The sequence below is a fragment of the Carassius gibelio genome, chromosome B4 (genome assembly GCF_023724105.1).
Source record: "Carassius gibelio isolate Cgi1373 ecotype wild population from Czech Republic chromosome B4, carGib1.2-hapl.c, whole genome shotgun sequence".
Taxonomy (NCBI): Eukaryota; Metazoa; Chordata; class Actinopteri; order Cypriniformes; family Cyprinidae; genus Carassius; species Carassius gibelio.
In genome coordinates this window covers 19,165,986-19,187,321 of record NC_068399.1, presented here as the reverse complement: position 1 = coordinate 19,187,321, position 21,336 = coordinate 19,165,986, and the positions used below count along the sequence as shown (strand labels likewise).

The 21,336-nt window shown below is 38.9% G+C and overlaps 1 protein-coding gene across 2 annotated transcripts; it reads right to left on the bottom strand.

The window, feature by feature from the left end:
• Window positions 1-139: 139 nt before the first annotated feature.
• Window positions 140-21,054, bottom strand: prickle1b (prickle homolog 1b). Of its 2 annotated transcripts, none has more exons than XM_052554116.1 (8): window positions 20,826-21,054; window positions 6,874-7,056; window positions 4,833-4,946; window positions 4,365-4,499; window positions 3,306-3,509; window positions 3,024-3,210; window positions 1,781-2,626; window positions 140-1,693 (listed from the first exon to the last, which is right to left on the bottom strand). In XM_052554116.1, exons 2-8 carry the CDS (start codon window positions 7,042-7,044, stop codon window positions 771-773), a joined length of 2,580 nt encoding a protein of 859 aa, XP_052410076.1. In that variant the 5' UTR covers window positions 7,045-7,056; window positions 20,826-21,054; the 3' UTR covers window positions 140-770. The 2 variants fall into 2 exon arrangements, with proteins under 2 accessions (XP_052410076.1, XP_052410075.1); XM_052554115.1 differs by lacking the exon at window positions 20,826-21,054 and adding an exon at window positions 9,000-9,227.
• Between the last annotated feature and the right edge of the window lie 282 nt (window positions 21,055-21,336).

Here is a 21,336-nt window from a genome sequence, read left to right as displayed (position 1 = left end):
CCACAATGCATGTTTTTTCCTTTTGATTTAAAACCCTTTTGTGATTTCATGTTTGTAATTAAATAAAGTTGCTATGTTTAGGAATCATATTTTTTAGTTTCCTCAAGCAGCAAATTTGAAAAATCAAAGTGCAGTGGAATTTATTATATTGCTCTTGAATTATTTTATTGACATCTTAATGTTAAAAAGGGATAGTATGTTACCTGTGGTGAAATGTACATAATAGAGAGAAGATTCCTCCAAAACTGTTTAAGCGCATAAGCATATTGTAGACAGAAAAATGTTTAAAGGTGCAGTTATTACACCTGCAGAATAATATAACGAGGCCATTAAGCATATGAATAGTGCATATATATATTTTGCATTTGCAAACCCCTGGCCAATAAAATGGCAAACCTCAATTTTGTTGATCAATAATTATAACTCCATCTGAGGCCAGGAATCGTGGTAATTAATCATTTAACATATTTGGATATAAAAATATCAGTATTCCAATCTTAATTTAACAAATATACATTGTTTGCACTATTAAATAACTATTTAGTCTACATGCTACTCAAGAAATTTCGCTTTTTTGGGAATAATGGTTTTGCTATACAATGTACAAGAAAATATTATGTTAACTTTCCTTGTTCAGACCAACAGCAACACAACTGACACTCCGTACTTATAAAGAAAACTTAAATCTCAAGAAAATAGTTTTCCAGCTTCTTTAGAATCACGCGTGTGTATGTTCCCGCTGCAGCAGTTGCAGGCTTTCAGTCTAAAGTCTAAGAAATGATGCAGTTCTTGCCCTTATGACCTTTCTTTTTCAGTTTGGTCCGTGAACTGAAAGGAGGTGTTAAAGCAGTGACACGAGTCGGATAGTCATCTGTGTAATAATGAAAACTTTGAGATCGGGGTTTGGGAATTGGCTGACCAAGAAAGAATCCCTCCTCCTCAGACTCTGAAGATGAAGAGGAGCATGTTGAACACGATTCGTCATCATCACCGTCACAAAAGTTTTGGAAGTGGTCCATTCGGACCATGCCCTGCTGAGCAAAGTCTGATGGGCTTTGATGATAAGAGTGCTGACTGTGTGATGAGTGATTTAAAAGAATACCGTTTCTGGGCTCTGGTATGCTTGAGCTGATTATCTGAGGCACAACATGCAATTTACCCTGATGTTTGGAAGGCAGGTGCAAGGCATTTTCTGAACGTGTTTTCCGGCCCTGTCTGCGTTTGTGATGTCTGTTAGCAGGACGTCTCTGTGGCTCCTCCTCCATGTGATAGGTCCGTCTGTGAGTCCTCTCACTCATGGGTGGTTGCCTCAAGTCTAGTCCGCCATAATATCCTTTATCCATAACCTCGTCAGAGAACTTCACTTGCTGAGGTCTGGATTGGGGCTGAGACTGAGACTTGGTCCTTCTCAGCACTGGAAGATGCAGTGCAGAGGGTAGTTCCTCTCCAAAATAAGGTGGAATTCTGTCCTCTTCTTCCTCGTCTTCTCTCTCTCCTTGCCTCAGTGTCTCCTCATGATCCAGCTCAGAGGTTAAACTCCTCAGGGAATTAGCACTTCTGTGGAGCATTGAGGAGTTTAGTGTGCCCATGTTACTAATGTTATCACACTCATCCAACTCTCTCTCTTGGTCTTTCATGTTTTGGAGGGAGTAGATGGTCTGTCTGTCCTTGCTGTCTGCATCCACCGAAGCTCCTGAGAAATGGAAGACATGTTATGAGTCATTAAGATTAATTTAAGAAGGAGCAAGACTGTGAAAGATGTTTAAAATGACATTCCTACCTGTAATATTTGAGAGAGCTAGAGAGTCCATTGAATCTCCAGTGTTGAGCTCTGCCTTCTGGAATTCACTTGCAATGCACTCCAGTGAGTCTTCATACCATTGCCTGGGCTCAGACCAGAATCTAGGTACTGCTCCCTGATCCATCTCCAGCTCTTGAATCTTTCTAGCACTAGCCGGACCAGGGTGACTACCATAGGCAGAGTCTCCAAGTCCATCCTGAGACTGAGCCCAATACATTTCTGTGTGGTGCTTCTTACTTGCCAAATTATGGCTGTGGATCTTCATTTCTGGTTTGGTCCTGTTGGTCTCAGAGTCTTTCATCATCCATGGCTCGGCTGGCCTGGTGTCCTCTGTGTGAATGACACCACGGTCTCCAAATTTCATTAGCAGCTGAGTCATGTAGTCTTCATGCTCAGCCCAATCTTCCACACTGTCCTCAGGGCCTTCCTGCTCGTCATGCTCTCTCCAGTAGTTGTCCTCTGCAAAGTTGATTCTCTCCAGTTGATGACACACGGTCTCTGTGTTGTCACCACAGAGACTGGAGGTCCTGTAATCTGTTGCTGAATATAGTTTTGTCTGCTGGCACTGCTCTGTAGGGCGACTACTCTTGCCCATTCGTATGCTACGTCGAGATTCCCGTGATCTTGCAGACTGAAAAGCAGAGTCTGAAGAGTCAGAAGCATGGACGTCCTCACCTATGCTACAGTCCTTGGAGCAGTAGATCCGGCCCTCTTTTGGAAGGAAGGGGCAGCCCAGCAGGGATGTTTTGCATTGGGCACAACAGAAGCATTTGTCAGTAGCATGCCAGTGTACACCCTCATATGTCATTTGGGCATGGTCGACTCCTGAATAAAGGGAAATCAACATGTAAGAAATGCTGTACTTTTTCAACCAGATAGTCATACAGGTAACACAGTTGGCCAGTCCTGCTCCTGGAGGGCCACCTTCCTGTAAAGCAAGTGATCCTTAAATCTGGCTCACGAGATCCACTTCCCTGCAGAGTTTAGCTCTAACCCTTTGATTAGGGTTGGAACTAAACTTGGCAGGAAAGTGGATCCCGCGAGCCAGATTTGAGGATCACTGCTGTAGAGATTCCCTTTAAGCCTAATTAATCAGCCATTTACGGTATTCAGGATTACTCAATATCTTCTAGCAGTTATGCTGGACCAGGTTGGAGCTAAAGCTAAAGCAGTAATAGTCATCCCTGCCATACAATTTTTAATTGTTCCAAAGATAACTCACCAATATTTTCCCCACAGGCCTCACAGTACTCTGCATATAGTGACTCGAAGCATCCACAGCAGAAGGGACGCCGATCCTTCATGATGTACCTCTGTCCTCCTAGAATAGTCTCGCACTCAAAGCAAGAGAAGTGTTTCATGTGCCAGTGTTGACCTTCAGCTTCAGTGCACTCGTCAGCAAAGATGATCTATGAAGAGACATACAATTAGAAATTTGTATTGGCTATGTACATTTAGTTTCTTTGTATATCAGTCCTTTAGAAGATTATATATATATCCTCACCTCATCACAAGCTGAACACCGAGGCTTCAGAAGCTCTGCGTGATGTCTACCGCAGTAGATTTTGCCATTGTGGTAGAAATAGATGAGATCTACCAGAAGCTCTTGACAGGTGGAGCAAGTAAAGCATGCTGGGTGCCAGCAAGGACCGGGGCCCGCTCGTGAAGCAAACACTGCCATGTCTCCACCCTTAATGCTGTCTTTACACTGTAATTTAAAAAAAGATTTTATTAGAATTAAAGGCTGGGTGTATGGCTGCTCTGGTCATACAAAGTCATCCTACAATTTACTTGGCTTTAATCTTCATTCTTCTTTGGAACAAAGACATTAAGTTTAAATTAAAAATAGACCCTGGTATCTGTTGGAATAGTCTTCTAAAGGCCAACTGAGCATGATCAAATGCATGATCATGGTCTTTTTAGAAGTACTTTTGCCAAAGTATTCATTTCACAGCTGCTTCCCATTATTACTACATGGCCGTTGGCCTTGGAAACAAGGGGTGTTGAATGTCCCGCAAATGTTCTTCGGCAACGGAAACCAGAGACCCGAGATTAGCACTGCTCTGCGGTGTCTTGTGTGGCAATTTGTGGATGGGTTACATCTGTTTTTCAGAGGTATTATGATGCTAGACTTTTTTGGTTTGTGTTTATAAGTCTTCTCAATGGGAAACAACCCTCTGAACTGGCTCTCATGTGCTAACTCCAGTCCCTGAAGGAGATGGTCTTCAGCCAAATATTGTGTGTTGGAATACTTTCATGATTTTTCTCTGTGCTTTGGTTGTCTTTAGGCCATAATTGGACCATTTGCCTGATTCCAAGTTGTCTGATTTGCCATGACAAGTCAACACAGTTTCCAAGTGAATGTAGCATGAAGCAGAAACTGCATTTTCATTTTAAGTAGATTTGATACGGCCAGAATTAATGGTCACAGGAAGAACTATATATCTTCCTTCAAGTGTAGCAGTTGAATGAGTATAACATTTTTAATTTAATTTAATTATGATATTTGCAAGTTAAATTTTTTACAGATGGTGGGAAAAATACCAGGAACGTTTATGCATACATGCTCGCAAACGTGCTGCAGGGCTCTGGGAAGCAGTTTTGGTGTTCCCCTTCCAAGTGCCTCTTTCTTCCTCTGAATGCTGAACATGTGGAGTTCTCGTCTCTCCTCATCACTGAGGGACTGGCAGTATCGGATCTGTGAAGCAAATGTAAAAAAAAGATTTGCAATGTTAATGCCACACGCGAAGAGCCTTTTAGATCTGTAACCCAAAGTTATGCCAGGAATTTGCTAAAGTACACAGTACAAGGACTTACAGCAAGCACCATAAAAATCACATAGGGACTTTTTATTGCTGCTAGAGAAAAGGATAAAGATACACCATTGAGATAGTACTACATATCTTTGTATGCAAACCCAAGAGGGATTTGTACGCACTTCTATCTACACGATCTTAAAGTCCTCTAGTAAAACCGTTGTGTATTCCAGCAGTCATCTTAGTCACTTTCATTGTTAGTTTTTTCTTCGTACCTCATTGTCATGTGGTGGCAGCTGATAGAGTAGTTGTCTGATCCTGTGTTTCTCTCCTGGGCTGTTGACATATGGCACCTTCTCCTCTGGCAGGCACGAAAAGTAGAACTGAACCTTGTGGGGAAAGAAGGCAAACAGAGTGAGAGGATTAGGGTTTGCTTTCAACAGCTGAAAGCTGAAATGAGACACCAGCCTCAATCGGTGCTACATCGTTCAACCTGTCATTCAGGCTTCTCCCAATTGTCTACCCCAACAAGGGGGAAGTGGGTATATCAGTGACCGGGACAAAGCATTTAAACAGCAGTGTCTGTCAGTGGCGACCCTGAAGAATATTTATGGGGCGGTATGCCATTAAAGACACAAAGATAGATGCCTGCTGGAATGTTCCTTGTGTTTAAGTGTTACTGTCCAGATCAAGGCAGACTGTTATTTCTGTAGCAGTGGGGTTGGGAATGTGAGTGGGATTCGAGATCAAGAGCTGTCATACAAATTGCCCTAAATTCTCTCTAAATCTCAGGAATTATGTTTTTGCCTTCAAGTTACAGTTTCTTCCTCTTTCAAAGCTGATTGCAGTGCATTTTACAGAACTGAGAGAAGAGCTTTCATGAGGATGTCAGGCCTCCCACTCCACGTTTTGAAAAACGAGGAGAAGGTGGGGGTTAAAAAAACACATTCAGCTTCACTCCAGTCCCTCTTTCACTCTAGACCAACCTCCACCCCCGTTGGTTCTGCATGTGTGTTTGTGTATTGCCTTGTTTCAGGAAAGTGCCAACTAGCCCCTAGACAGTCTTGGTTCTGTTTGCTTTCTGCACACAGCAGGGCAAGAAAGCAGGTTTTCTAAATAGCTGTTTTGTTGGGACTAGCGCTTGAACCACACAAGTACAATTCCAGCAGTTTAAGCCAATGCACTAAGGGATACCAGCTTTGACAGTGGTAATATTTTTTTAAATAAGGTTCTCTGATAACTTAATCTAATTCAATAGGTAATTTGTACTTCTCGAATTCAATAGCTGACTTAAAATAGATTATTGAATATAATTATTTATGAATTGACGTTTAACATAAATTAATAAATGTGGTTAACATTTTCATAAATGTTTATTGTGCATAAATTTAAACTTATTGAAAAGTGTTTTTTTATTGAACTATGGATTTGGGAGATATTTACCAGACAGTCAAATTCTAGCAAACATCTTTGATTAATCGGCATACCATCTAAAAAGTGTAACAAGTCATTTCATATATTTTAAAACAAAAATTATATTAATTTTCCTGCCAGTGTATAGCAGTAATTTGCCATTAATGACTTCACTTGCTGAGACGCATCTCAGTGGGGACATAAAATGCCTGCAACAGTTTGTACACTGCAGGGAGTATTCAAAGCTAATTCTCGTTCCACACGATGGTATTTGTTTCTAAGAAAACTTTTTGACTTTTCAACATGTAAATATTTTCCCTCCCTAATTTTCCTGTCTCTGTAGTTCTTTACTAGTTGTTCTGCCCTTTAAAAGTTTTCTGCTTTACTTTGAGCTGTCTTTGTGCTGCCCATCAACACCCTGTCAGTCAGATATAGGTTGCATGTGTGCTCAATGTCAAGGTTGAGAGGGTCCAGTCTCCACTCAGAAAGCTTGCCAGACTTTGCCCACGTCGGAGTGTACATTGATTAAGAGCTGTTGGCCTCCGTGCAAGGTCATGTGCAGCTGTGTGTCAGGGTAGATGAGATGCCAGCAATGCATGCATTACCTAAAACTCACGTTCAGAAACTCAGACCCTCTTGAAAATCTCTTAGGCAAGTGTGAAGGCAGCCAACAAACTTCAAAAAGCTTGACTAGCTTGTTTTATATCACAAATCTATGTTGGCTGAGAATCAGACTTGAAGTAAAACCAGAAAAAAATGGAATGCTTTAAATCAGCTGCTTTCATCTGGCTTGAATTGTCTAAAAAATTGTGGATTCAGAAAGGGTAAAACAGTTTCTGCCTGAATTTTTGGACTTTGGTGGGAAATCTATGCATATAAAGAGATTTGAGGCTTAAGGTTTACCTGGTCAGGTCGTAGTCCAGGAGGAACCCATGTGTACTCCTCCAGAGCGCATCCAGAGTCATCATCAGAGGTTGAGCTCCTCTGAAATCCTACTGCCACTTTGGCTCCTCTCGAGTCCATGTCCGGTGCCCGAGTAATGGGCCAGATCCCTGATGTAGTCTCAAGACTCATCAGATGGCGCCACTGTAAAAAAAGAGAGAGAGATATTTCAATTTTAAAGTTTGATACCCAAAGTTTAGAGCTGCATCTGTTTTGTGAAATATGCATTATCCTTAAGGGAAGAATGTTCTCAAAACATCTTAAAATTGAGATGGAGAGCAACTCCCAGTGCTGTGGTTTCCTTTATCTGTCCGAGCTTTGAGAATTGACAGATATGTAAAACGAAGGGAAGTTGTGCTTTGAAATGTCAGCAGAGTCTTGCCTTTCAGGCCAAGCCTCAAGCTTGCAGATAAGATGTCAATGTGTACACGAAGCAGGATTAAATACTCGTGACTCTTTTCTCCAGGCCTTCTTTATCTTGATGCTTAAGCACTTCAGAGTACTTTCTGTCAGATAAAATGCCTTTGGTCCCAAGGTGTTGAAAAGAACACTCCTACTTCAAGTGTTTTGAATTGCAAATGAGCCCGATATAGTGAGTGAACACCCTAGTTTGGGTTGAAGCTGGAGCTTCACAAGCCCCCTCTCAGCTTGCCCCGGAGTCACAGAGAAAGTCCTACGACTGTTATGAGTTATCTGTTATTCCCAGTATTTTAACTACTCAGAGAAGCAAAGATAATAGATTTGCAATACAAAGAGGCATCAATAGGTAGGGATATCTTGGGGCAGATAACATTTTCCTTGTTCTCTTAATGGAAAATGTAAATTTGGATTGCCTCAATCACAATACAGCTCACCTTCTATGACCCCGGTCAAATGCGAACTCATTTCTCACATGAGTGCCCAGTAACTTCTCAGCAATTACCACACCTGAATGACAATGAATGGTCAACCCCACATCCAGTCCTCAGAACCAAGCAATGAGAAAAAGTGGCAGACTAGGATTTTAAATCAGTACGAATGCCTTAGAAAGATTCCTGAATTAATTTGGGGCTCTCTAAATTTATCAGATCTTTTCAAAATCCTGTTTGAATTACATAGATATAAATCTAAAGGCTTTGGTATTTTCTCTGCCAACTTTCTTTAAAAAAATGTCTTCGAGAGTAGGAAATACCTGCTGTGGCTCCCAGGGCCAACATACACAAGCACTCACATTACACCTTGTCACTCTCTGGCACCGACACAATGTGTGGCTTTGTGGCAAAAACAAAAACAGAACGGATCTACCCTGCCCTGTTTTCAAAGGAACATACGTAGGAGTAAAGCAACATTGAAGAGAGGTCGTTTTAAAAAAAGGCGCAACAGCAGAGAAATGTAAACATGCTCCAGATGTATGCAACTAATCTGACTGGCACCTCAGACAGGAAAGTGTGCGTTCAGCGCTGGCCGGGAGTTACTGTGTCAAATATGAAACACTTCTGAAATAAACACAGACTGGTGTGTGGATTAACTGAGGCTCGGATTATAATCATTCCACCTGAGGCTGAGATCCAACACGCCTGGGCTTCACAGTGCCCCTCTGTCAAGCCTAGGATATTAAAGTTTCTCTAATGTAAAGTGTCAAGTAAGCTAAGTGAGTTTGACATGCTGCATGCAACAGTGTGGCCAAGCAATCTTTCGTCTCAATGCATATAGAGACCAAAGACTGAGTTGATTAAGACCAAGGATTGAGCTGAATAAAACCTGAAGCACTTCATAAAAGCATAATAAAATTAGTTACATTTTTTTTCAACTATTTCCAAATGTGATTTGAATGATTAGATCTCAAGATTGTACAAACAATTTATCTCAACCTCAGGTGTAAATGATATCTGAGATAATCCAAGTGTAAATGTTGTCCATTTCTTGTTTTGTGACCACTTCTCATCTCAGCTCCGTAATGCCAAAACTTCATATGGCCATAACATGTTATTTCAACTACTGTTTCTATCTGTCATCAAATACTTATCAGTCTGACAGTATAGTCTAGAATTTCATATTTACAGTATAAGACTAGTTTAGACTTGATTGCATTTGGAGAAGCATCTTACCTGTGTGTAATGCATCTTATAGCATTCATGAAAAGCCTCCAATTAGCGAAAGTTATGGAGGAAGAGACTAGCAAGCATGTCCACAAGGATACCAGGTAAATTCGGTCTAAATTCCACTGACGGTTTGTAGCTTGGATAGTCAGTGAGAATGCAGTTGTTTCCTGTGTTTGTGAACACGTTGAAATGATTGCATCAATGTGTGTGCCCAGTAGCGTGTCGTCTTGTAGTCAGACCCCTCTGGGCCAGCCCCCTTCACATTCAAGCCTTCCCCCTACCCTTTAATCTGAAATACACCCCCATCCTAAAACAACCTTCATCCAAATTCCTGCTGTAAGAGAGTGGTCCACATCCCACGGCAAAACCTCTTCAATCCACAGAGCCATTTGTTTTGTTCCTAAACATTCAAAGTCAAGTACATCCTGGAAGAGTTCATACTCCATTGAGTGTTGCATAAGTTGCATCAAGGGCTTGTTTTCTTCCACCAATGGCCAAGATTTCCTGTTTTTTCAGCTACATTTATCATGTCAAGGAAGAACAGAGAGCGCTCAGGAAATATGTGTTAACCTCACAGAGTCAGATATGGGATTGGAATAATGAATTATGTAACCTTTCAGTACATTTGAAGTAAACCGCTGTTGCAATACTTTATATTCATTCTGTCGTTCTCTAAGGAATAAGACTACACTGGTTGTACTGTATGTTACTGATTCACTAAAAGAACCGGCTCATCAGAGTCATTTGTTTTTTATCAAAGAACAATGGTCATACGGGTGGGTTCGCAACCTGACTTGAGATCGCTTCGCACACGTTCTGAGGCATTTCCATACACTCAATATCCCCCTCCTCTCCATTCCTTCAGACTGAACTCTGTTTGTTGACAGTGACGATGGTCCCAATGGCCATCTCTCACCTCCACACTTCAGTCGGATACAAGGACCTTACTGTGTTGATTCCGTTCCAGTTCTGGAATCTCACAAAGGAAAAACCCCCGAGAAGGCATATGCTCTCAGGAAGTTTTAAAAATATTGGTAGAAAAAGCATAATTAGTTTTAGGGTTATATTTGATCTTATCTTTTTAATAAGTTCAGAGTGCATTTGCAAGTATTTAATGACAGATATGCTGGTTTTGTCATTACACTCACCAAATACAAAGGCTGGACCCTCCTCACATTCATCTCTGTTTGGTCATAGCTACTTCATCACGATCCATTCGAAATGCCACATTAAGCCTGTGTGAAACGGCTAGACTGGACAATTGCCAAATCATCCTAGTTAAAGTCACTGTGAAGAACTCAAGCATCTTCCAGAACTGAGAGGTCATTTTAGACAGCGAGATAAGATAGCAACAACAGTACAAGCATACCAACATGGATTTCTCTTCGGTTTTTGGCAGAAGCTGTGAAGAACCACTTAACCATCAGGATGACCTTTGTCAGAAACCCCTTTCTCTTCTTAAGATGTTTATCAGGAACACCATCAAAATGGCAGAAAATGCCACGGTGATTCTTAATAAGAGAAATATGAAACCAAGAGAAGCAATGAGAAAGAATAACCTTATTCTTCTAGAGAAATTACATCTTATTGTGAATGTTTATCTAGATAGAGACAAAGAAACCACAGTTAACAGGCCTTGTTCCCATCATTTCCTGGAGTAGGTTCACAACCCTTCCGGCTTCAATGGAAAGCTTAAGTTGCAGCATATTACCACTTAACCCTGCACAGTTACTGCTGCACTAACTTATAGTAAAGGGAAACTACGTGCAAAACACCTAAGGTTCACATCCTCCTCTTCCCATTGTAAAATGGGCCGACCTTCCTCAGGCGAGCCATTATAAGCGATAACGCATATTTCACCTCATTGCCACGCCAATTGACAAGTGTTTAAGAATGGATGCTGCCCTACTGCATTCACATGTCAGTGCTACTTAATTAATGACGCTTTTTTGAGTGACCCCTGACCCCCGCGCACACCCTGCTCCCTCCGCTCATCTCTCTAAGTATTTAGATTTGCTCTTTCCTTCCCGTGTTAATGACAAGGCATCAAACTAATGGATCAAGGCACAATTGGTCACACACAGCTGCTCCAATTACAGCTTAACCAACATTTGTAAGCAAATACGGTCATGTTTATGTCAAAATAAAGTGTTGGATGCCTAGCTAGGTTTTTTTTTCAGATTTCAGCATTGCTTCTTTTCTCTACATTCAGGCTAAGCCATTTTTATCAGAGCCTCTGCAGGATGCTGATTGCACTATTGATTTGATAACGACCGAATTGTGATGTGTCACACCGTATGTGTTTTAATTCACACTGTCAGAACAACACATCACAGTCTGTCTCACCTGACAGCCGCAGACGGTCTCTCAAATACTTTTTCTTTAGATCAGTCGTTCTGATTTGAGTAACACTGAGGATTACGGAGGAGGAAGCGATGATGCATCGAATAGTCTTTCAGGGCATAACTGTGAATTGACACAGACTCGCTCTGACATATTTTCCCTGGCTGAGTATTTTTGTAATGTAATTGCAGTATGACATACAGAAATGTGAGAAATAATGACATAAAGATCAAGCGGATGCTTCTGCCAACTGGATAATTTAGCAGTGGGATGAACACCTACTAACTACTTTTATACATTTCTGTTTACATTAAATTAACATTATACATTTATTTCATTTTCTTGGACAAAAAATGGTTGCATTTGTAATAGTCTCAACAAAAAAAAAAACTACCCGTAATGGAAGTTCAAATAATTTCCTTACAATTTACACAATTAGTCAGAATGTTCCTAGATATTCCCAAGTAAAAACTACTGCTATTCTCACAAACTTAATTCTAAACATCCATAGTTCAAATGCACAAACTAAACAGTCAAGTTTACTGAGAACTCAAATGGTCATCCCTCCATTTTCCATACAGTGCAATTCACCAAGCTTTTACTGCAAAAGTCCTTATTCATACCCATTATCAGTTCATTCACGTTCAGTCCACAACTGAACTCGCTACTGAAGTCTGAATTTGAATTTAATTGACTATTCACACCTGGAAACTGCCTTACAAACGTTGAAGCCTGATGAAAGTTTCACCCATTCCTGCCAGTCAAGACATCATATCCATTATCAATGCTTTAGCAAGGGCTTTTCTCACTGTTGTGTTAATATTCAGACTCACGGAAGAGTAAAAAGACACAAGTTAGTGTGAGATATCAGGTCATAAAAGAAAAGGGTAAACTTACATGTGCCAAAACTTTATAGCCTGCCAGTGAATGTTTGCAAGACACCTTCACAGGGTTGTAAAGCCTAATAAAAAGGAAACAGTCATGTTCCTGAATAGTTTGCAAGTGGAAAGGTCAGAGTACCCAGCATTACCGACACACTGTACTGTGTAGAGACACGTTGTGAGATAAAGAGCTTTTTTTAAAGGTTTTCACACAAGCTAATTTAAATCCTTTGGACATTAGCCACTGTCTCAAACAGCCAGCAAGTACATAAAGGTCCCTGAAAAAGGTCCATCTTCCTATATTAATCCCATGGGGATTTATGGTGTATTGTGTTACATAAACCTCAATTGATAGTTCTTATGCCACAGTACTGTAAAAACCACATTATTCAATACCATTGCCACACAAATTATATAAATCACACAAGACTGAAAAGAACTAGTCCTGTGGGTTAAAAAGATATTTGTATTTAGTCCTCGTGTGGATGCATGAATATCCCCATTCAGTTTGGAAACCTGACCTGAACCTGTGTTGACAGTAAAATACTGTAATTAAGACTTTAAAATACTGTAATTGCATTTCGATGTGACCGTATTATAAAAGTATATGGTATAATGTGGAGATGATTATAGTAATGATAATATATGCGGTGCGTGCAGGGATCCAGCTGTGTTTGTGCATGCATTTCGTTCATAATGGTCCCTGTTTTAATACTGGCCCCCATGCCCTCTCCTGCCTGCCTAATTTGATATTGTTAACTGATACATTCCACTTTTTAAAAAAAAAGAGAGGTCACGCTAACCTCTCTAGACACAGGTGGGCTTACCCGCAGAGGATATATACTTTCAAAAGTTTAACAGTGAGATAAAAGACATGCACAAAACCAACAGTTTTCATTTTTTGTATTGTTTGCTGCAATAATGACCAGGTCTTATTTCACACCAAAAGATAATGTATTTTAAAGTTGTACGCTCTCAGGAAAAAATAAAATTAAAATAAATATATATATAAATATATATATATATACGCACACACAAAAGTTGTCAAAAAGGTTTAAATATGTACACTTTAGGTACTAATATGTACTTTCAATTTCCTTATATGCACAATATGTAAAATATGTACATTTTACTGTACTGTACTGTACTGCCCCAGTGACAGCTTTTGTACCTTTTTTTTCTGAGAGTTTACAAGACAATATTTTCAATAATTAAATATTTTTTTTAAAAGCCTGTTTTTAGGACCTTTTTTGTCTTGTGACATAATTTCATATATTATGAACAATTACAATAAATAAATACAACATTTTCTTGTTTTAAAAATTGTAATTCCAATTTTTCCAAAAACACAATTTCCCCCCACACTATTTGTAGTTCACAGTTGCTGTAATGCAACATGGCATGCTATTAATAATAATAATAATAAGTATATTATATAAATAATAATAATTACTATTATTATTACTGTTATATTATAAACAACTACTTTTTTATTTTTTTATTTATTACTTTTAAGCACAACAAATTTACTGAATTTTTTCATATTATGCTAATAAGAATTTATTTTTAAGTAGTTTTATGATCAATTAGTATTTTCTTTACAATTATAATAACTTATGATAATTTATTTCCTTTGTTTATTTCTTTTATTTGATTAAGTGTGGGTTGAAATATGACCCATATTGGATGATCAAAACTTGAAGAGAGAAGGTACAAATACAGTGTCCACCAGGCCATTTGTCAGACAGCCAGCTATTTTTCATGTTTAAGCATATATGTTGTACATGTGTGCATTCGTTACTCACAATAAGAGCAAAATTTAAAGTCTGGTGGTCTAAAAAATTTCTTGAGGGCCTCATTTAGAGAGCTGAAGACCACCCAGCCCAACAACAACCCTCCTCAAACTCCACTGAGAGCATCAGGCCCTTACCTCTACATCTCCTAATTACAATCATTTGCCTCATACCAAACGAACACCGAACATCTGCTCCTAATGCTGCTGACTGTGATTATTAAGGAGATTTCACTCCCAGGTCGACACACAGAGGAAGCGCAACAGACAGGAATAACAAGGAGAGGTACAAGTCCATGCGATTTGTTTTTATTAGCGAGGATACACTGCAACATGTTGAAGCAATGAGCCTGATATGTTTTGCTAGTTCATTAGTTAGTTTTTCCTGGCTCCGGATCCTGGCATGCAGTTTAACCAGGTGCTGATGAAGAGATTATTGACTTAATGTAGTTGACGAACCTCACCGTCTAATGGCAGTTTACACTCATGTGGCAGTAACAAACGCGGCAAAGTAAAGCTAGCGGCTAGTCTGGTGATAGGAAAGCTCTAAGTAAACAACTGTTGTTAATGAGCTTTAAATGATTAGTTTAGTTACTCAATCTTTTGGCTAAGTGTCATGTTTAATACACAGAAAAGGCTGTCAAACAGACACCTTTCACATAAGCAATAGCGTTGCTGTGTTATAAAATGTTACATAAATAATCCACTCAGGCATAGTACTGCTTTACATGTAAAAGTACCAATCATATTTTAATAGCAGCATGGAAGCCTTTTTTTGTTTTTTTGCTAAGCTGTTTAACTCGTGATATTTATCACAATACGGAAAAAGATCAGTCACTGCTTCCATGTAGTTGTGACTTTAAATGTGAAATGGCATTTGTGGTTCTAAAATCCCAAATGAAGCCAAGTATGCTTAAGTTAGCATAGCTATTTTTGGTCAAATGGTCAAGGTTTAGTAAAGCGATCTGGAGGCCACCTACACACCGTTCAGAGAGTGCCAAACACAGACTTCAGTCATTCTGATGATAAATCGTGCAACTGTGAATGTTATCTTGCATCATCCCCAGTTGGAGGGTAATTACTCCTCTCTCAGCAGGGAAATGCAAGCCAGGGAGTATGCAACAGTAATGACACTAGATCCCCAGGGCAGGTTGATTGTTTGGGTTTAAACACACATAGGGTGTTATACAATCCAGCCTGTTTCACATCATTCATAAGATGGTAACATGACAAGCCTGGTGCTAATCACCATCCCTACTTTTTGACAAAAAAAAAAAAAAAAGACTGTACTTTACTTTCACTGTGAGGCTATTTATACCTGTTGGAATAGTGCTTCTTTGGTGTCGCGGTGATGATATGTAATTCATCACCATAGGATGATATAGTAATCCTCACATAATGCCTGTCTGTGTCAGGGGCCCCTCTGACAAAAGTTCTTTAAACCTGGGCTGAAGCTTTACTTCCTCTTTAGCGTAATCATTTTGTGTGCATTGGAAAGTGATACTGCGCATCTTTGGTGCTGCAATACTGATATCATAATTTGGTCTGTATATTATCATTATGTTTATGACATTTTGTGAGATGTGTTTAAATAAATCTGTTTCATCTCGTTAGGCATGAAAGAATTGGGTCATGGGAAAAGTAACGTATAATCATCCTCATCGAGTCTCTCTGAGGAGCAACAGGTATTATTGAAAGGTAAAGCTGTTTGTCCCTGAACAGATGTCAGGGACCTTCTGAGACTTTCTGGTTTTCTACAGTAAACTGTATGGATGCACACATATATACAGTGTGAATTTCAGCAGCTTCATGGCATGAAAAGCATAGAAGCAGAAAGGATGAGACTCCAAAACAAGCGTTTGCATGTTGCATTTCACAGCTGAACGCATATAGATAATGAATCTCGTCCTGACGTTTTTCTTTTTAGAAAAGCAAAATGGTCTGGTTTCCGGGAGTTCATTCATATTAACACACAGGATGATTCTTTACAACTTGTTATTAATGCTAGCTGTTAAACCCCCATACCTTTACCAGCCAAACAAGCGCACAATAAAATCTCTGTTTAGTTGCAGTGTGCTGGAAAGCCCCGAGCATTCATTAGTAAACCACAGCAAATTTATAAGCATGTCTTCCATCCCACGCTATGCGGAAGAAGCCATTACTGTATCTTAAAGGTGAAATGTTTTTTGATGTTAAAATAATTTTACTATTATAAAGTTTTTGCACTGAGTTCTCACACCTTTAGACCAATGAAATGACATTAATTTTTCTAATTGCTAATAATTGCTTCAAAATATTGCATAACGATTTTTTTTAAATGCCTATTGTACTCACAAATAACTACTTTGTGCAAAAAAAAAAAAAAAACATTTTAGACCTGAGCATAACAATATATATTTTTAAAATATAATAATAAATACACTTAGGCTGAATGTTATCTACTTGGTTTAGAGTGGTAATATAATTATGAGTAGCTGACATTTTCAAGCAGTTACAAAAAATGTCCAACATTGTGACGTTATTTATACTATTATAAATGCATTTCTCATTTTTTATATACTGTATTAAAAGAATGTTTTATTCAAAAATCAATATTTTGAAATATTATTGAAATATTTTGTGATCAAATATAAATATGCACATACTTAAATTGTTTAGATTTGAGAGCTGGCCAGATATTAATTGAATACAGACTTAAACTGTGATCTTTTCCAAACAGAAATCTATTATATAGTGCCAGAAGCCCTAGAATATAATGCATGATTGTTCAGACTACATTTTCTTTAATAGTACTCTTATTTTAGGTGCCACTTGAGAGATGGACAACACATTATAATATTGACATGAATGGGTAATGTTGCAGAGTCAATCTGAGTTCACATCGCTCATATAAGCACCATGGCTTCATGTGTTTGAGCACATGTATTAACCACCAGGCCACTATGACTGACAGAATATTTGACCATCAAATGATTGCATGGACTTCAATAGGGACATTCTGATTGAATTTGCAACTGCAAAAAGCATTGACTTTTTAAGGCCTGGTAATGTGACAACATTCACATAGCATAGGTAGCGGGAAATCCATTTGCGCACAAGCAAAGAAATCTGTCTCTGAAATATCACACCTGCTTTTATAAAACAAGTTACATTTGCAATGCAAATATATATTTAATCTCAATGCCAATCAGTTATCATAACAGCAGAAACATTGATCTGTGCTCCTTTTTTCATTCCAAACAGCCGTGATATAATAATTCAAGCAGCATGCCACCTTTCAGCTGTCAGGAAGACTGCACGATCACAGTTGAGAAGCCCTTATCTCCACGCTGTCAGAAGCGGCCGGCTGCTGAGCCTCTGCCGCACATGTTTACCTTGTCTCATCCTCACTCTGATTATAAGGCAGCTGCCGGCAGCCGTCTGTCTGACTGAGCCAAATCATTACCTGCCTTTAATCTACTGCTCTGATACTGCCAGTTGTGGGTAATTACTGCGGTGCCAAATCAACTTGTTCTCACTTGCATTTACAAAAATTTAAACAAGAAAGAAAAAAAAGGGAAAAAATGGCTCTGATCCCTTGGCTTTGCAAAAAATCGACTATTTCTTACCTCATACTCATAACTCAATATTTGTCTCCCTTATGTGTTCCTTCAACTCAGATTGTGGAATATGATGTGTTTTAATATCGACCCGCTGTTCCACAACGTCCATGAATATGATTTGGTTTAGTAAGTGAGCTAAGGCCAGAAATTTGCATTTTATTTTTCAGGCACCGAGTAATTAGAAACAACTCATGCATCTTCCACATCGAGCCAGACAAGTGCATCGACCTACAAGCTGTCAGTCATGACGGCTTATTTCCATTTTCTCTGTCTTCTGTGCTCGCTTTTAATAAAATTTTCCTTAGATTTCAACAGGATTTTGAAATATGTTATAGATATGTACTACTATGATGGCAAAGCCGAATTCTTCAGCAGCCTTCAGTGTTACAGGATCCTTCACAGAAATCATTCTAATATGATAATTTTGTTCTCAAGAAACATTTCTGACGATCAATATTGAAAATTGTGCTGCTTAATGTTTTTGTTGAAACTGCGATGCATTTTTTCAGGATTCTTTGATGAATAGAAAGTTCAAAAGAACGGCATGTATTTGATATATATATATATATATCTTTTGTAACATTATAAATGTCTTTACTGTCAATGTTGTTCTGGTTGCTATCTGAGGAAATATTTGTTGTCTATGAAGTGGTCTGAAGCAGTTGCTAGTTTAAATGTCAGCTGGCCTGTATCAGAATCTGACTCTTGACTCTTTCAGCACAACTAGACAGAGCAGCTTGTTTCTGGCCCCCTCTCCATACTTGGCAACATTCACAGGCCGGGCAGACAGAAAGCTACCAAATGCGTTTGAGGTGTGGGGTGATTTGCATAGGCCTCTCAGCATAAACGGGCCACTGTGAACCTCCTCTGCCCGCCACTAGTAAATCAACACAGATACATATATACAAGCACTCCTCATAGCATATTCTGTCAGCCAAGATCTGGAGTTAGAATCACTCTTTCTGTCCTTTCTGTCTTGTAGCTACACGAACACACACAGACTCGTTCTCACACAAATATCCCTCTGTTTCACATACTAGACAAATTTATCTATCATAAATTCCAAATACAGATAGCTTAACCAACCCAAACTAAAAAAAGCATAAAAATGTCAAGATGGGCAAATTTGTTCAAGAGTTTCCCATCATACAAAAATTCACATATCTACTCACTGTCTAAATTATGACTTTACATTACAATTCTGATTTATTTTCCATAGCAAGTTGCATAACCCAATTGAAAAAAACACAGCTGAGATATTTAAGTAAGCCAAGAGGATACAATACATCACTCTCTAGTACAGTCAGCTGAAACCAAGCTTCACATGTGGTCGTAATGGCTCATTTATTAACCAAGTCTTTACGTAATCTCAGATCTCTGTTCAGTGCATTTGGAAATTAGGAAATCTGCCACTTCCACTTAAGTCACCTGAGAAGCCCCAGGGGTCTAGTTAACTGGTTTGTCATTCACTCCCACATGGAGTGTCTTAAAATACCAAGCATTGCTTAAAGGAGATGTAGATCACCTCAAATTTTGTTACAAAATTAACTTTAGTCACTCACTTTTGTTGATGCAATGCTCTCATTCTAACTAACGCTAGCCAACATGAGGCTGAGTGAATGATGACACCATTTTGGGGGTTAAAATTTCCTGTAAATACGGGATAAAATGTAATTTTGAAGTTGAATAGATTTATGAAATTGATAGATAATGTATTAAGTTTATGTAAGTTAACGGTTGTTCTGACGTATTTTTCATATCTGTTGCTGAGCAACTGACACGAAGACATCGTCAGGCCAAATCTTCACTAGCAGAGCAACCGCTAGAGGACACCAACACCTAATTCACAAAGTACTGGCTCAAAAATAAGAAACAGATGTACATTACGCGGTTTAAAGTATATATATTTTTAATCAGAATATTACTCTCACGAAAGATATAGTAAGACAATGTGCGCCAATCGGGCTAATCCGAGTCTACCCAAATGTTTCACAGAGAACCGATCAGGTAAGCGTCTCTTTCGCCTTATATGGAAATGGTCCCCAACGGCTAGTACTTAACAACTAACAGCATTCTTTTCTTTTTATTACGGAAAAGGTGAGTCTTTGGGTCATGGATCAGAAAATGAGCTTAATGTCAGGAGACCAAACTGCACCCTGATTGACAGGAAAGAGAGACACTTAATTCCGGTTTGTGACCTGAGTGACAAGGAGCAGCTGAGTGTGTGTGTACAGACACATCTGGAGACCCGCAGGGCTTCACAGCAGACATCCATAATGCTGTAACACCGTGCGATTTATGCACTATTGTTAGGCAGGTAAAGCGCGGTGTTTCTATAGTTTAAGCGATGTTACACCACTGATCTATAATATAGATCTATACTATAATCTATCTGATCTATAATATAGATCAGTGAGTTACACACATAGAGTTCTTTTTCACAAACATGCAGTTACGTCCTGATTCTTCTTTTAGTCAAGTAATTCAATTAAATACTTTAAAATGTATTTGGATTTCTAAACTTTAAACGGATTTCTAAATTTTAAACTATAAATGGAATTGCGGATCTTTAAGTAAAATGTCAAAGCGGGTTAACCGGAGATTTTGTAATGTCTGTTGACATTTTATTTTTATTATTAGTCATTTTATAGGCTATATGAGAATCATTTATGTTTTTACAATATTAAGTTCGTCTGGCAAACCAAAGTCAGTGTAGTGTAACCAATATTCAGAAAGCCTATTTGTTTGCTTGTGAAAAGAAAAACATAAAACAGGGTGGACCACTTTAGATACACCGTAATTGTGTCTCAGTGTCATTGTTATTTTCTAAAGAAATGTTATTTTGGTTGTATGTAGTTTACTAAGCTACTTTTTACTTAATGGTTAGACCAGTTGACATTCCGGGGTCCTTGCATAATTTAGTTATAAATGCTTTTAAAACATAAAAAAGCAATATGAATACCCCCCCCCCCCCCCCAAAAAAAAATAAAAATAATAGTAATCTAAACTGAAACTTCACGCACTTTCTTTGCTTTCCATTATGGAAGGCTATATTTAATTCATGCCTACGCAGCTGGAAAAGACTGATTCTGATTCCCCCGTGCTTTTGCACATCACAATACTAGAATTACTAGACATTTTACGACCCTATATTTCTTAAAACAAAACAAAGCAGCCTATTTTAGGACATGCAGTAATGCTCAAACATACTCACGGGACGAAATGAGTTGATTTATTTCCGTTGCTGTTAGAAAATATTCTCAAATTGTGTCATTTGCTCGAGTCCAGAAGACAGAAAGTAAACCAGCGATATCTGTAGAGGACGTGGAGCTGTTCAGTATCCAAACAGCGCGAACCAATGGGTCAGCATAGTGGAGACGGAGAAAGCGAGTTTGAATCCCAGTTGCGATGAGTAAACACGCAGTCTGCAGTCAGTTAAAGAGCCTGTGTGTTCACTGCGCTGAAATGACATGAGCGATACTCTCCGCTGATTGGCTCAGAGGCGCGGCCCCCTCCAATGCCTCCACGCACACATTCTTGCTTTTGCTCTCTCACTCTCCGGGGGTCCAAAGTAAATTAAACATCAGCGGACGAATTAATGCGCAGAAATGCACATTGATTGGTGCGATATAGTGGAGAAATCAGAATAGTATTTTTTTTCGAAATTTTTTTTCTACTGTAAATTCAGACATGATAATAATAATAATAATAAATCAATTTATGAC